Source organism: Corvus moneduloides, chromosome 17, assembly GCF_009650955.1.
Source record: "Corvus moneduloides isolate bCorMon1 chromosome 17, bCorMon1.pri, whole genome shotgun sequence".
Classification (NCBI taxonomy): domain Eukaryota; kingdom Metazoa; phylum Chordata; class Aves; order Passeriformes; family Corvidae; genus Corvus; species Corvus moneduloides.
Window position 1 is genome coordinate 8,142,850 of NC_045492.1, and position 15,091 is coordinate 8,157,940.

The 15,091-nt window shown below is 43.1% G+C and overlaps 1 protein-coding gene across 4 annotated transcripts in view; it reads left to right on the forward strand.

Annotated features, from left to right (window-relative positions):
* The window catches only part of RTEL1 (regulator of telomere elongation helicase 1), a 45,682-nt gene that overhangs the window by 28,805 nt on the left and 1,786 nt on the right, over positions 1 to 15,091 (forward strand). The window contains exons 28-35 of one of the 4 annotated variants that reach the window (XM_032127202.1): positions 1,345 to 1,440; positions 2,572 to 2,779; positions 3,980 to 4,117; positions 4,802 to 4,918; positions 6,693 to 6,935; positions 8,371 to 8,541; positions 9,394 to 9,579; positions 10,085 to 10,188. In XM_032127202.1, coding sequence (XP_031983093.1) covers positions 1,345 to 1,440; positions 2,572 to 2,779; positions 3,980 to 4,117; positions 4,802 to 4,918; positions 6,693 to 6,935; positions 8,371 to 8,541; positions 9,394 to 9,579; positions 10,085 to 10,188 — 1,263 coding nt within the window. The remainder of the gene's footprint in view (positions 1 to 1,344; positions 1,441 to 2,571; positions 2,780 to 3,979; positions 4,118 to 4,801; positions 4,919 to 6,692; positions 6,936 to 8,370; positions 8,542 to 9,393; positions 9,580 to 10,084; positions 10,189 to 15,091) is intronic. The other 3 variants (XM_032127203.1, XM_032127204.1, XM_032127205.1) reach the window with 3 other exon arrangements.

Below are 15,091 nucleotides of genomic sequence, written 5' to 3' on the forward strand. Positions count from 1 at the left end.
TTGTGCATGGACTTAAGGAATGCCTATTGCAGCATTCTTAAGTACTTCCCTTAGGGGAAGAGTGCCTGAGGTAAAATGCGGAGGTGTAGGAGTATCTGGGGAATATCTAAGTAGGCCCAAGGACATGAATGGAGACATGTACAAAGGGCAGCAAATATTGAACTTGTGTGCAGCCAAGTGAGAAATGGGCTCGATCACCCATTGGGCTGCCATGACAGACACCAAAGCCTTTTCTTTTGAAAGCTTGGCACAATTCCAGGGACTTAGTGGCTCAGCTACAGTATGTTCCTAACACAGCTGCAGTGCTTTTGGCAGAGCTCAGCATTTCCTGGAGTCAGATAAGCTGATGGACCCAATGGCTTGGCAGTTGCTCAGGTCCAATTCCTATTTGCATATTTGGCACTGCTTGTCTGAAGTTTGTGGGGAGCTCTGGGGTCACCCTGTGCTGCTCCAAATTTGGTGGCCTGGTCCCAGCAGTCTGGTGGGTGTAGTCCTGAGACAGGCAGTGGCTCTCAGGCAGCCAGGTTTCATTCTGGGTCCAGCACTGAGCACTGGATTTGGACTGAGGATGGGGTTGGTGTCATTTCCTGTTATCACCATCCAGCATAGTGTCTGTGTTACCATTTTTCCTTTTATCAAAGTTACACTGTACCCTTGTTCTGTAAATCATGGAAGTTTAGCTGCTCTCGTTCTGAAAGAATTTGCTTTGTCACCTCAAAACTTCACAGTACAAGAATTTTTCAATCCATTTAAATGACTTAATAGTTCCCCATAATCAGATTTCCTCGTGAGTTACACCTCTTCTAAACTTGTCTAGGAAGCCTTATTTCTGCTGAATAATGCTTTTCAAGGTGGTGCCTTTACATAGCACAGGACTAAGAACATGGTTTTGATAATTTTTCTGACTTCCTGCATGTATCATAGATATTTGACTTGCTGATTATGTTCCAATTCTTCATTCCCTTACGTACAAGGAGTTTCGGGCAGGAAAGTGAAGGAGAGTATGAGCCACCAGTTACACACAGGTGTATGTACACTCTCAGGCTGCCCTGGAACAGTCTGCTGTGAGTCCAGCTTTGCTTAGGCAGGCATTTGTACCCTCAAGACCAACTTTATCTTTAATTTCTTCTGGTTTGGTCTCTCTGAGTTGTCCGGTAAATTTCTACCCTCTAGAAACAGGTATGTGTCCAGGCTCTGTGACAATAATTCAGGTTGGACTTGTTTCACTGTCTTGAATGGTGTCACAAACTGGATTACCAAGTTTGCTGCTGGAAATACCTAAATTAAATGGACAGTAACTTTGAAAAGCATTTTTTTTACCTTACTTTCTTTTTATCTTCACAGGCGCATCGTCTGTCCACACTTTCTCTTCAGTGTGAGAAGAGATTAACGGATGAGCAGAAAGGAGGAAGGAAGAAAATAAAGCTAGTCAGCAATACAGTATGTGTTTCCCTGTGTCTGTGCTATCCCTTTGATCTGTAGATTGGTTTAGTTTGAACTGGAAATTTCCAGGCAGACAGATGACTGATGACAGAACAAGTATGTTTTTTCTCCAAATTGTAAATATTCATCAGTGCACATCTGAAGTCTATTTGTCATGCTCTTTCCCAAATCCAGATGTCCCAGACCAAATCAAGCACAGGTCCACATAGGGCTGGTAGGTGAAAAGAATTTTCTGACACTGATTGCTTTGTGAGCAACTTGATCAGGTGTGGTTGGGTGGTTTCCTTCTTTTTGATTAGAATGGAATAGTTCAGTTGGGAGGGGCCTGCAATGATCAGCAGGTCCAGCTGCTGTGGTAGAGCCTCAGATGGTTTAACTGACTGGTTTTGGGTAAGGGATCACATCCTACCCCTCCTGAGGTGGGTCATGGTTGTGTGTTAGCTCTGCAGCTGTGCATTATTGTTTTGCCCTGTCTCCAAACCCAGTTAACTCATTATGCAGCTATTTGCTTAAGAATCACAATAAATTCAGGAGAATTCCCTGGGTGAGGTGTGTGCCAGTAGTTGTCCAAGGTGCTGTCCTAACCGGATGTTCCCTGTGTCAGTCAGCTAAGCATCTGGCAAACGAAACTGATCCTGAAGCTGAGATACAATACCAGAGAGAAGAGAACAGGTTCATGCAGATAGTTGTGTTTGCAGTTTGTTGCTATCTGATGTCATGATGAGTCACCTCAGCCTCCAGCTTTGGAGTAAATGTCTTTTTGTTATCCCTTCTCCTAAGAGTAGAATTGTGCAATGGTACTTCGCTTCCTTCTCTAGGAATTTTTCCCTGAAGCTGCCTGTTTCGTCAGTGGGGAAGGTGAATAATACATGAATTATGGGGGTGCCTGCCATAATTGCAACCTGTTAGGTGAAAGTATTCGTGCTTTAGTGGTGAGCACAGTGGTGCTGCTGGCTGGGCTATTGGACTTGATGATGTTAGAGGTCTTTTCCAACCTCAGTGATTCTGTAATTCCTTTCATTATCCTATGTGCTGCTGGTATTGTAAACATATTGCTCCCACCTGAAATCACGTGAAAGTCACTCCTCAAGTGTTGCTTTTTACTGAGGAGCCTTTCCTGCCTTGCAGCAGGACCGGAGAGCGGAGCCTGCGGAGCCGAAGAAGGCACGGGCCACGTTTTACATCGCCACGGTGAAGGACACCCTGAGCCAGCAGAACTACGAGCTCTTCTCCAAGGCTCTGCAGCAGTACAAGAAGACAGATGACTTCCATGCCATGCTGTCCCAAATGAGCTCCCTCTTCATAGAGGATGAAAAAAAGCACGTTTTGCTGCGAGGTACACTCAGAGTATCTGTGTATCCCTGGTATATTTGTGTACGTGGCTTTTGTCTTTTAAACAGACTTGGATACTTCAGAAGTGTTTTAGATGTGAAGCGCAGCTCGATTAGAATGGTTCATCACTTTATATCCCCAGATAACAGAAGACTCTCCTCAGTCTAATTATCATGTGTTAGCTCACATCTTGATTTGAAGAAAATCATATTCCATGGAAGTTTGTGTTATGTTAAACTTAGTCTAAAAGTACAGTGACTTATTCCTGGTAGTTTAAGAGACCAAGAGCGTGGTGTGTGAGTAGGAGAGATGCCTTGGTAAGGGTTCTGTGCTAAAGCAGTAAATAGACAGAATATACAGAGAAATTTTCTGTTTAAATAATTGTGAGTATAAAACAAAGGGTCTGGGCAAACATGGATAGTTACTGCATTAGCTGGTTTCTTAGTGGCTTTTAACAGTGGTACTGACAGGAACTGAATTCCCACCAAGATTTTTTTCTAGTTTAACAGTATTTTCTGTGTGATTTTTCATTTCTCTCACAACTTGTGAACAAATGGACGGATTTCTCTGTGACTCTTTCATCGATTGAAATAATAAAAGCCAAGTTATGCATCTTGTAAATTGCTTCAGGTAAATTCTAAGGTTAAAGAATGGGAAGCTCAGTTTGTTTCCCAATTTTCAACTATCTACATAAATAAGAAAATATTTGATCATCAAATCAAGGTCTAAGTCTAGTTTTGAAAACTGTCAGGCACCTGAAACCTAAAGTTGATTTGATGTTTAGGCTTGGCCAGCATCTTGTGGTAAGTAAGTAACATGAGGTGTAAAGTTAACAGTTAATCGGTTATTTAAAGTATCAGCCTAGGAGTTACTTGGATTTCATGATTTATGAGGCACCTCAAAGCCAGCTTCACTGAGAGGTGAGTTAATTTGTATTTACAGTGGAAAAAATGACAGTTTTTACTTACTGGTGATATTAATGCTCAGTGTTTGCATGATGGCTGATCTTTGTGTAATTTGTAAGTGTGCTTATTGTATAAATATTAGGTAAAAAGACCTAGATTTTAATTTATTTAGTTGCACCTTTTTATCGAACCTTCAAGTTCTGCCGTTGCAGGTTTTGGTAGCATTTACTGCCTGTTGTGGATTGATTTTTTTTCTTTCTTTCCTTTTTTTCCCCCCTTTTCCCTCTCTCTGATGCAAGATTTTTACCAGTTTGTTCGACCCCAGCATAAAAAGCAGTTTGATGAAGCGTGCTGCAATCTGACTGGAGTGGGCTGTGGCTACAAACCTGAGCACAGCCTCCCACGGGAGGAGAGGGAGATCCTGGCCAAGAGAACGGGTGAGGAGCTTGGTTCAGTTGTATCATTTGAAGGAGAAATGTCCTTTTTCACCCAGTCATGGAGCAGGATGTGTCTGACATGTAGAAATGCAAGGAAATTCCATTTAATCAATACTGAGCTAAGTCTCTGCTCTTCATGATCCTTTTGCCTTCCCTTGAGCTGTGCAGATGCCTGAGCACTGGTTACTGCAGGGTTAATAATGATGTTATTTTGTTTCAAAAGGGGATTTTACTGATGTTTAAATCATTTAGTCTGGGGAATTCAACAACTCTGCGTGTGTGTCGTCTTTGCTGCCCACTTAGTGCCACCAGAATTGTGAATAGAGGGTGATTTGTGTCCTCACAGAGCTTGTGAAATCTGGAGCAGTAAAGTTCTAAAAAAGTGGGGTGTTAGCTCATCATCAGAGAAATAAATCTGTGTGGAATCCCAGACTGGTTTGGGTTGAAAGGGACCTTAAAACTCATCCCAGTCCAGCCCCCTGCCATGGGCAGGGACACCTTCCACTATCCCAGGTTACTCCAAGCCCCCTCCAACCTGGCCTTGGGCACTTCCAGGGATGGAGCAGCCACAGCTTCTCTGGATTGCTCAGGTGCTTTCAGCACAGGATGTCATACTTTGAAATGCACCATTCCGTGTTCATTCTTCCCTAAATTCACTGTTAATGGACTGGTTTGATTTAACAGAAGAAAAACAGAGCCATCAGAAAAGCACATTCTCCAAGGCCTCATGTGCTCAGCTGAACCCTGGGCTCCACCTGAACCAAGGAGGATCCCACTTGGCAACAGGACTGAATAGTGCAGGTACCCTCCATGTTTAATAAAGCCCCAGTCTATTCTGGTTTATTTCATCACTGTAAGTTCTCCTGGGGCAAACCAATGTTCTTTGTGCTCACCTAGCACAGTGGCTCACTCTCTGTGGGTGGGAGTGGTGGTAATTCTGAATTTTCAGCAAGGATTGTGCAAAACAGAACACAAAAGTCAATAAATCAAGGTGTGTGTGAAAGAAAGCAGCTGAAGCCAGACATTTGTACTAGAGACTGAGCTGGGAAAAGTGGGAGTTGAGCACAGGTCTGCTGGGCTTCCTGTTTGCCCAGGGTCCATGAAAGGGAGCCAGTTAAGGAATGTGAGTTTAGATTACATCAATGTGAATTCACGTATGAAGAAGCTGTTTCATTTTGTTCTTGGTGTGATATGTACACTCCCTCTGTGGACAGCCTGCTTTTTCTACAGAAACAGAGAGTATAAACGTAATCTCTGTGTGCATCCCTCTAATCTCACTCTCTCCAGTATTTATCTTCAAACTCATGGGCTTATTTATTATTTAATTATGAGTTTTCCAGAGAACAGCTGGGAATTTTTGTGTTTCTCGCAAGGAAATGAGTAGGATCGTTGGACAGCTTAGAAGTCTTTCTTTAGAGGACAAAGAATACTCAAAGGCTAATCCTCTCCTTAAAAAAACAAGCCAGTTTCCTGGAAGACTTTAAATGCTTTTCAAGTGTGAAGCCATATTGTTTCTTTTGATTTGTTTTTCCATTTTCTTTTGTATTTTAAGAATATTTGAATAAAGCAGAATCTTTAGCAATTATCTTGTCCCAGAACCATTGGAATGGTTTCACAGAAACTTGTTTCTACTAAAAGTAATTGAGCAAAGAATAGGAATAAATGGATATGTTATTTCTGTGGCTCACTCATTAGGAAGAGAATGCTTCTGTGGAAATATGAGAAAGCTCTAGGATATGCAATAAAAGATATTGATTATAAAATTCACACCCAAGTTTTTCCTCCTCCAGCAAATTGAATGAAGCCTATGTTTTGAAACTTAATTCTCTTTATCATCCAATAAAGAACTTTTAAAGGTCCAGATACCAAAAGATATGGCAGGTTAATATAAATCAGTTTCTTATCATATCCTTCATCCATATTTGCATGCCTGTAATATGCAAACCAGACCTTTTTTTTCCTCAAACATAACAGCAATCAGAGAGTTACATTGTAAATGAAGTTCACTTGGCGTTTAGCAGGATGTTCCAAGCTTCTACCTTTTGCTGACCTCCTACATTGCTCTTGTGCTCTTTTGAGTGTTATTTCAGGTTAGATAGTATATCTGGACATTGTTTTCCTGTTGGGAAACAACCCCCCCCCCTTTGTCTGCTCTTATTGTTAAGGGGTGAGGAATCTGTACCTTGAAATTGCCCATTTCAGGCCAGCAGAGTTGGTTAACCCATCTGTTTAAGATGCTTCTACTCCTTCAGTGGAGCACAAAACCTGATTTATTGCTGACCTCCATGCCCCTTTTGCTCAATCCCTAGTGACCTTCTGACACATTTCTCCATTTTAAATGATCAAGAAACTCCAGAAGATGCTGTAAGTGATCTTCAGAATTATTTTGCTCTGTTGCCATTTCCAGGAGCAGGTCTGGCCATGCCAGAGGGAGGTGCACGGGTAGGTGGGGTTGGCTTTACCACTTCGAAGTAGTTCAGGAATTCCCTTCAGATGAGATGAGAAGTGGATATGATGGGGTGACCTGTTTGTCTCTGTTCCTCATCAAGCCCTGCTCATGCATTTTGTCTCTCAGGGCAGAATGCCAGTGCAGCTCCAAGGAAAGAGGCTGAAAAGGCTCCAGGCTCCAGGAGAGAGCATCACCAGGCCCTCAGGACTGCCTATCTCAATGATGTGCAGAGGGCTTTGGACAAAAGCACCTACAGCCAGTTCTACGAGGCTCTGCTGGCTTACAAGAAGACGGATAATTACGATGCCATGGTGTCGGTGATAGCAGCCCTCACCACGGAGAGGCCGCAGGACTTCCATCTCCTACAGAGTAAGGGATTTTTTTTTAAAATCACTTTTATTTATTTGAAAGGAAAGTGTGGGTGCTGTGATCGCATGTGAGGTCTCACCTGGTTTAGCAACCCAGATCAATGGAGCAGCAGGAACAATGTGTTCACTGAATGCCATTCAGAGAGCAAAAAATGTCAAGGTTATAAAGTGTTATCTCTGTTAGAAATTGTCCATTAAAAACATTACACAAGATCTCAGTAATTCCAGTCCTTATCTTCATCCTGGCTAACTTCAATCATGCTTCCATGACTGTTTTTTCTCCTCAATTACTACAATTGCTCTTTAGAAAGGACAGTGCTGACTATTGAACTGACTCAATTTTATTCCCGTGACCAGTGATTGCTATAGTGGTGAAAAGTTCTTAGATCACTTCCAGGTCTCAGGATAAACAATCAGACTTTTGATTCACTATTCTTCTACAGAGCTTCACCTGGAAATAGTTATGGAACTATGTCATAATTTATTTTCTCAGAAGTGCTTTGTTTTGTTTTATTTTCCTTTTATGGGTTTAGTGATGGAAGGATTTAGGGAGCTACAGGTTTTAAAAATTTGAAATTGGCCTTAATTGTTTAAAACAAGAAGAAGAGGAGGCATTATATGCTGGTCCTGATTGCGTCAATGGTGACAACTTGTGTGACATGACACCTCAGTTCCACCTTCTCCCTGTCTCTGGGGTGACTTTGCTGCCGGAAATGATGCATTTGGTGTATCCTGAGGAATGCTGATGGAATTTTGTTTGTTATCTTTAGCATATAACAACAAATATTCCACTGACCTTGAACAGATACCATAGTCTGCAAATTGTGGGAGAATACCCTTTTTCTGGTGCATTGACTAGTTAGGTTAGTCTTGGCAAAGTGGAGAGTGGGAGGGAAATGAACTGTGTGGCACTGAGTCATAACCTCCCCCTGAGCATTCTTTCAGTCACTGTCTCTACTGAGCAAATGTTTTGACCTCAGACAACTTCGTGGTAGAATTGTCTGTGCTTGGCAGTAAGTCATAATTGGGGTTTTTTAGAATTTCTGTATGTGTGTTGTGAATCCTTGTCAACCAAACAGTAACAAGAAACTTCCTGAGAGTCTTTCTGGATATTGTGTGTATAGCTGATCTGCTTAGATCACTTGTCAGGTGAAGGGCTGGGGCAGGTTGTTTATTCTGAGCTGTAGAGAGTGGAAGAATTTCAAGATAAATTGAGGTTATTTTCAATACTAAATACTCATCTGCCTTCTGGCAAGGAAAACCCTGTAATTATAAAAATCATGAAAACGTCAAGTGTTCCACTAAGCCAAGGATACTCTGAGGAATCTGGCTGATATTATTCAGCTTCCAAAGAATTTCTTCCCTCCAAAGCAAGGACTCTTCCATGGTCAGGCAGTGATTTTCCTATGCATTTGACTGTATTTTCTTTCGGCCAGGGTTTTACATGTTTGTGCGTCCTCACCACAAAGAGCAGTTCAGAGAGCTGTGTAAGGATTTGACTGGAATGGTCTGTGGCGATGGAGAGAAGCAACCACAACAGTTGGAGCAAAGTGAAGGGAAACCCCAGAGCTTGAAGAGCTGCACAAAAGGGATCAGCCACGTACAAGGTGGGGAATGAACAGCTGTCTGAAGTTTAGAATCTTATTTATAATTATGATGAGTAGTGCACAACAGCCTTAGAATCATAGACTGGCTTGAGTTGGAAGGGACATTAAAGCTCACCTTGTTCCACCCCCTGCCATGGGCAGGGGCACCTTCCTTAGACCAGGTTGCTCCAAGCCCTGTCCAACCTGGCCTTGAACACTTGGCAGCCACAGCTTCTCTGGGCAATCTGTGCCAGGGCCTCCCCACCCTCACAGGGAAGAATTTCCCCCTAATCTCTAATTTAAACCTGCTCTCCTTTAGTTTAAGGCCATTTGCCCTTGTCCTATCACTCCCCACCCCTGTGGAAAATCCCTCTCCTGGGCTAGGGCCTCCCTGGACCTGAGACCTGTAAGGAGAATCAAAGCCATTGGTTATCTCTAAATTGGGTTAAAAAAAACCCAACTCAAACAGGAGTAAGATAAAAGGTAACATGAGATAGAGAAGTGGAAGGAAACAAGGAAGAAATAGTTATCCTTCTGCCATGTTTAAGCTGCCAAGTGTGTTAAGGGGGAAGGCTGAATTTTTCCAGCTAAGTGGGGTGGGAGTGGACATGGATCAGGGTCCACTCTGTAGGAAGAATTTCAATAGAACTATTTCAATATAAAGGGCCTCTTTCAGTAATATTGAAATTTTTAGTATCTATCAGAAACCTCTATTGCCAAGCAGTGTGACATAAAAAGTAGTTCTTCAAATTTGTTTTTCTTCTTACGCAATGACAACAGAGTGAATTTACTGCTGGCTGTCTCTTGCAGAGTCTGTGTGTTGTGTTCTGCATGATGCAGGTTTATACACTGGTTTTCTCTTTTTCTCTCCAGATGCAGTCCCTTCTAAGAGTGGGGCACCAGAGAAAATTCAGAGTAAGATTTCCTCCTTCTGCTTTAGCCAGAAAAGTGAACTTGAGTTGCCAAAGACTGAAGTGTCCAAAGAAATCAGTAACATGAGAGCACCCACAGACTGTGGAGTTGTGCCCATCTTTCCCCTAGAGATGGAACCAGAGTGTGGTAGGTACATGGGAGGTTTGGGATGTAATTTTCTAATACTGGGGAATAAAGATAAGTTACAGAAATGAGACCAAGACTGATGGTGTATGAAACCACAGGTCCGTGCCTGTATTTGCTCAGGTGCAGTGTCCTTAGTGTGGTTTGCTGAGTTGAATCTGTACTTTCGGTGCCTTGCATGTGCTCTCAAAGTGCTTCATTGTCTTCGTCACAATGCTGTAATAGTTTCCTGAGAACTTAGGGATTTTTTTCTTGACAACTTCCTTGTAAAGGAAGGATGTAACCCGAGTTCCTACTGGGATCTGAAGCACCAAGAGACTGTGAGGTCACTTGAAAGAAATGATGTGGCAGGGCACTGTTGAAGTAGTTCATTACACTCATGGTCATTGTTTTCTGGGCTGCACTGGAAGTGTGGATACATGAGGATTTCGCAGGTGATTACAGGAATTTAGTCATTTCCTCCCTCTCTTTCTCTCTTCCCCTGTCCCCACCTTCCCCTCTGTTTTAGGAAGATTCCACTGCTCTAACTGCAAATCTGAGGATGATGTGCCTTTTAAGTGCCCATTATGCGACTTCACTTGCTGCAAAACATGCTGGGAGCAGTTCTTAAAGGTTCTCCTGTTCATTGGTTTGGTTTTTTCCAAAAGTGCTGGGGAGTTTTGTGCTTTTCAGGAGAATGATGTGAACAAGCCTGGAATCAGAATTCTTCTGTTTCCAGAAAGAACACCCAAATGCTGATGGAAGATTTACCACTTGTTCCATTATTTCCCATGGTTTGCAATGTGGTTGGAGGCAGATCTCTATCCTAATCTGGGGTTTTTACACCTTTGCATCTTTCTGAGCTGCCTCCATGTGTTTTCTGGTCTAAAATTACAAAGGCAGCAAGCCATGGAGTCAACTTGAAAAACTGTGTTGTTTTTTTAATATTGTAAACTTTATTTTAAATTTTTTTCTTGCTTAGTTTCATAAATTTTCCCCCTCAAAATCCTACTGTAAAGCTCTGTCATGAGAATGAGGCAAAAAAGGAACAGGCTGCCCAGGGAAATGGTTGAGTCACCATTCCTGGAGGGATTTAAGATGTGTAGATGTGGCATTTAAGGACGTGGTTGAGAGGTGGACTTGGCAGTACTGGGTCAACCTTTGGACTCTGTGACATTTAGGGTCTTTCCCAACAAAATGATTCTGTGAATCTGTGATTCCGAATTCCTGCTCAAAGATCTCCTGTGTCATCCTGTCTGTTGGTTTTCCCAGCTGAGTAAATTGGTGGTTGAAATTCTTTAGGTAAGAGGATGTAGCTGGTCCCAGGGTGCCTGGGTTTGGGAGCATCTTACCCAACATTTAATTCAGCAGCCAGGTGTTAAAAGACTTTCAAAACCAGATTAATGCAAGAGCTGAGGGGTTTCTAAACATTCATATGTGATGAGAAGGCCACTGATCAATTGAGTTCAGGAATATCCAAAAACAGTAGAGAAGGAAAAGAAGCTTCTTCAACTTGTCAGCCTATGAGCAAGTACAAAATAATCAGTTATTCCAAGTTCCAGAGAAAGGTCTTTTTCTCAGGAAGAAGACACTGAATTGTCAGCTAAGCATAGAAAACATTGTACTGACATCCAAATAAAATATAACAGCCAAGACAGACTTGGTCTGAGAGGAATACAGAATAAGCATAGGATCAGGGTGGTTTGGGTTGGAAGGGACCTTAAAGCTCATCTCATCCCAAACCCCCTGCCATGGGCAGGGACACCTTCCACAACCCCAGGTTGCTCCAAGCCCCGTCCAACCTGGCCTTGAACACTTCCAGGGATGGGGCAGCCACAGCTTCTCTGGGCACCCTGTGCCAGGGCCCCACCACTCTCACAGGGAAGAATTCCTTCCCAATATCCCATCTAAACCTGCTCTCCTTTATCTTAAGGCTACTCCCCCTTGTTCTGTCACTCCAAGCCCTTGTCCAAAGCCCCTCTCCATCTCTCTCAGAGTCCCTTTAGGCACTGGAAGGGGCTCTGAGGTCTCCCCAGAGCCTTCTCTCCTCCAGGCTGAACATGCTCAGCTCTTTCAGCCTGGCTCCAGAGCACAGCTGCTCCAGCCCTATGATTAACTCCGTAGCCTCCTCTGGATTCATTCCATAATGTCCAGACTGATGTCTCAGACACATCCCTTGGAATTCAGAATAGCTGTTCAACTGAATTGTCTTCTTCTCAGTCTGCTGTCATATTTCTTTAAAAATGTTAAAATCCAAAAGTATGGGATTATAAGGAACATACGTAAGAATCAAAGAAGGCATCTCATGTTTGCTGCAGATGGGACAGTCACATTTACTGCTGAATATGTAATTATTCCTTTTGTTCCAAAGTGTGAAGGGGATGAACATCTAACAGGCAGCATCCTCCACTGCAGAAAGGGCTCCAACAAAAGTCATGACAAGAATTTTACACATATGTGTTCATAATCTTTGTCACTTGAGACTTGAATTGATTTAGGACAGAGTGAGGTCCCTGGGGAGTTTTTTTGGTTAGACAAGCATTTTAGCATCCCACAGCATGGTTATGTTATCTCAGCTAATGAATGCTGACCTTATAAAGGGGGAAAAACTCTCTCCTTTTGCCAGTAAGATAGAACTTGTTTCATCAGTTTAAGAGTCCATAAAATTAGAACTGTTGTATATTGAGCAATTGTACTGCCCTTTTCTTGTTTTTGTCTTGAAATTGGTCATTTTGCAGTCTGGATTTCTTCTTAATCCTCAAGTTAGTGTGTGTCTTCATAGCTCACAGATAATGAACTTGCTCAGCCTAATTTTTTTATTAATCACTCCTTTATCTGATTGTACATTTCTCAGACCAGAGATTAAAATAGTCTGACCTGCCAGATTAGATTGTGTTTCAGGTTCAGGTGCTTGAGAGTGTCCAGAGGAGGGGGAAGGGCTGGAAGCACCTCCTGGGAGGGGTGGCTGAGGACTCTGGGCTTGTCTGCTTTGGAGAAAGGAGGCTGAGGGGTGAGCTCGTGGATCTCTGCAGCTTCCTGAGGGAGGGACACAGAGAGGAAGGTGCTGGGTTCTTCTCCCTGGGATTTAATATCAGGATTCATGGGAATTGTCCAAAGCTTTTATCAGTGAGGCTCAGACTGGATGTTAGAAGACATTTCTATACCAAGAGGGTGATCAAGCACTGAAAGAGGCTTCCTAGAGAGGCCCCAAAGCCCTTTAATATTATAATGCCATAACTTCTCTTCAGCCCTGAAGTGGTCAGGCACTTGGACTATGGGATCACTGTAGGTCCCTTCCAACTGGAAGTGTTCTTTCTCTTCTATTTAGATATCCCATGCAAAACCATGTTTGAGGAATTGAGTCGTGGGTCATTTGTTATTAATGATTTCCACATTTGCCATTTCCCTGATTAATCTTACTTATGACAGACATACCTATGTAGTGCTTAATGTTCTTGGTGTACAGGAGCGTTAAGTGGCTCATTATGTGATTCAGATGTTGTTTGGTTAATGAGGAGTGAAATACAGAGTCATAGAGTCATTAATGTTGGAAGAGACCTTAAAGACCATCAAGTCCAACCATCAGCTCAGCACCACTACTGTGTTCACCATTGAACCACGTTCTGAGGTGTCACATCCACGTTTTTTGAACACTTCCAGGGATGGTGACTCCATCACTTCCCTGGGCAGCCTGTTCCAATGCTTTACTACCCTTTCCATGGAGAAGTTTTCCCTAATGTCCAAGCCTCCCCTACCCCCTTGTAGACTTGGGCTGATGCAGAGATGCTTCTCCAGTGATGAGGCAGAGCTGTGCTGGTCATGCAGCTGAGAGGGAAGCACAGGATTGCAAACAGGAAGATTATCCTGGGTTTCTCTGAAACCAATCACAGAGGAGCCATCTCCTACCACATCCATCCACATTCCCACTCATGCCCTGGGAGGTTGGACAGTCAGCCCCATCCATGTGTTTGGGATAGAGGTACCTTTACCAGCAGGAAATGAGCAACTGTATCCGAGCTCGGAACTCTCATCAGATGGGATTGGGCTTTGTCACCTCTGACAGGGCTGCACTTAAAACTCCTGGTTTCTTTCCTAATAAGTTACTCACTGTTTTTTCAGCTCAAAAGCCCTTTGGTGCATATTGTGCCCCCCAAGGAAGTGACTCAGAGCGTCATTTGCAGCGCAGGGTTTGCAAATTGTGATCTTGTCCAATTTGTTATTTGAGCAAAGAGTGGCAGGGAGAGGTGGTGAATAATTCTGGAAGCTTTTAGAAGATTTTGGAGGAGCAGAGCAGACAGAATTCCCTACAGCTAGAGGGGGATTAGGGGGATTAGTGCTGGAGCATGTTGGGTGATTCAGTGTGTTGGGGAAGACTCTCAGAGACTGCGCCAGGATATGCTGTTTTGGCATGTAGTTTCTCTCCAGATGTTCTGTTGCTGCTTCCTAGTGTTTAAATGTATCATTTATTCACGCAGATTTTTCAGGAAGACTGATTTATTCTCATTTGGACTATCTGTAATATGGGCAAATAATTGAAGATTTCACAATTAAATGTTACAGTTAAAATTGCCTTTGGCAAAGCACTGTCTGTTGGGAGATAAAGTGACTTTTCCTCTCCCCTTCCATTTATGATATTTCAGTTAATGTCTCCAGAACCAAAATCCTACTGCCTGAGCCTACTTTGCAGTCTGCACCTTTTCTTTCAGTGGCTTCCCACTGCCAGAGGTTAGATGGGATATTGGGAAGGAATTCTTCCCTGTGAGGGTGGGGAGGCCAGAGTTGCCCAGAGAAGCTGTGGTTGCCCCATCTCTGGAAGCGTCCAAGGCCAGGTTGGATGGGGCTTGGAGCAACCTGGGATAGTGGAAGGTGTCCCTGCCCATGGTGGGGGTTTGGGATGAGATGAGCTTTAAGGTCCCTTCCAACCCAAACCACTCTGTGATTCTAATGATGGACTCCCACACTGCAGAGAAGCTGTGCAGTGGACTGATGTAGCTGACCATCTTTTTAGGCCTCTTGAGCTGGCAATCTTCTCCCAAAGATTTCTTTTTTTTTAAGAACAATTTACTATCTCCCTTTTGAAATAAACAAACCAGTTTCGTTTTACCAGTTATTTGCAAGCTGTGAAAAGAACAGTTGGGATTCATCTGCAAGTCAAATGACTTAAAAATTGTAGATTAGTGAAGAAGCAAACTGAAACCCGAGTGGAGAAATGATGCCTCGTGTGCCTTCATGTCTCCTGCTAATAACAAGAAAGGTGTGGGATGCTATGAAGAAATAAATGTACTTGGTTCCCCTACAAAACACTTGGTAATGACCACGTGTGTCACCCATGTCCGGGTATGCCCAGGAGACATTTCCTTGTCATCTGTGCAAGAGGAAGCAGGAATTCAGGGAACTCATCAGCCACTTGACAGGATTTTACTCACAAGCGCAGCTGTGCTTCACAAGAGCTCTTGCAGCTCTGCCTTTCCTTGTTCCTGTGTTTCAGTCCTCCAGATGTGTCATAGCTGGGACAAGTGCTGTAAAGTCTGGTGCC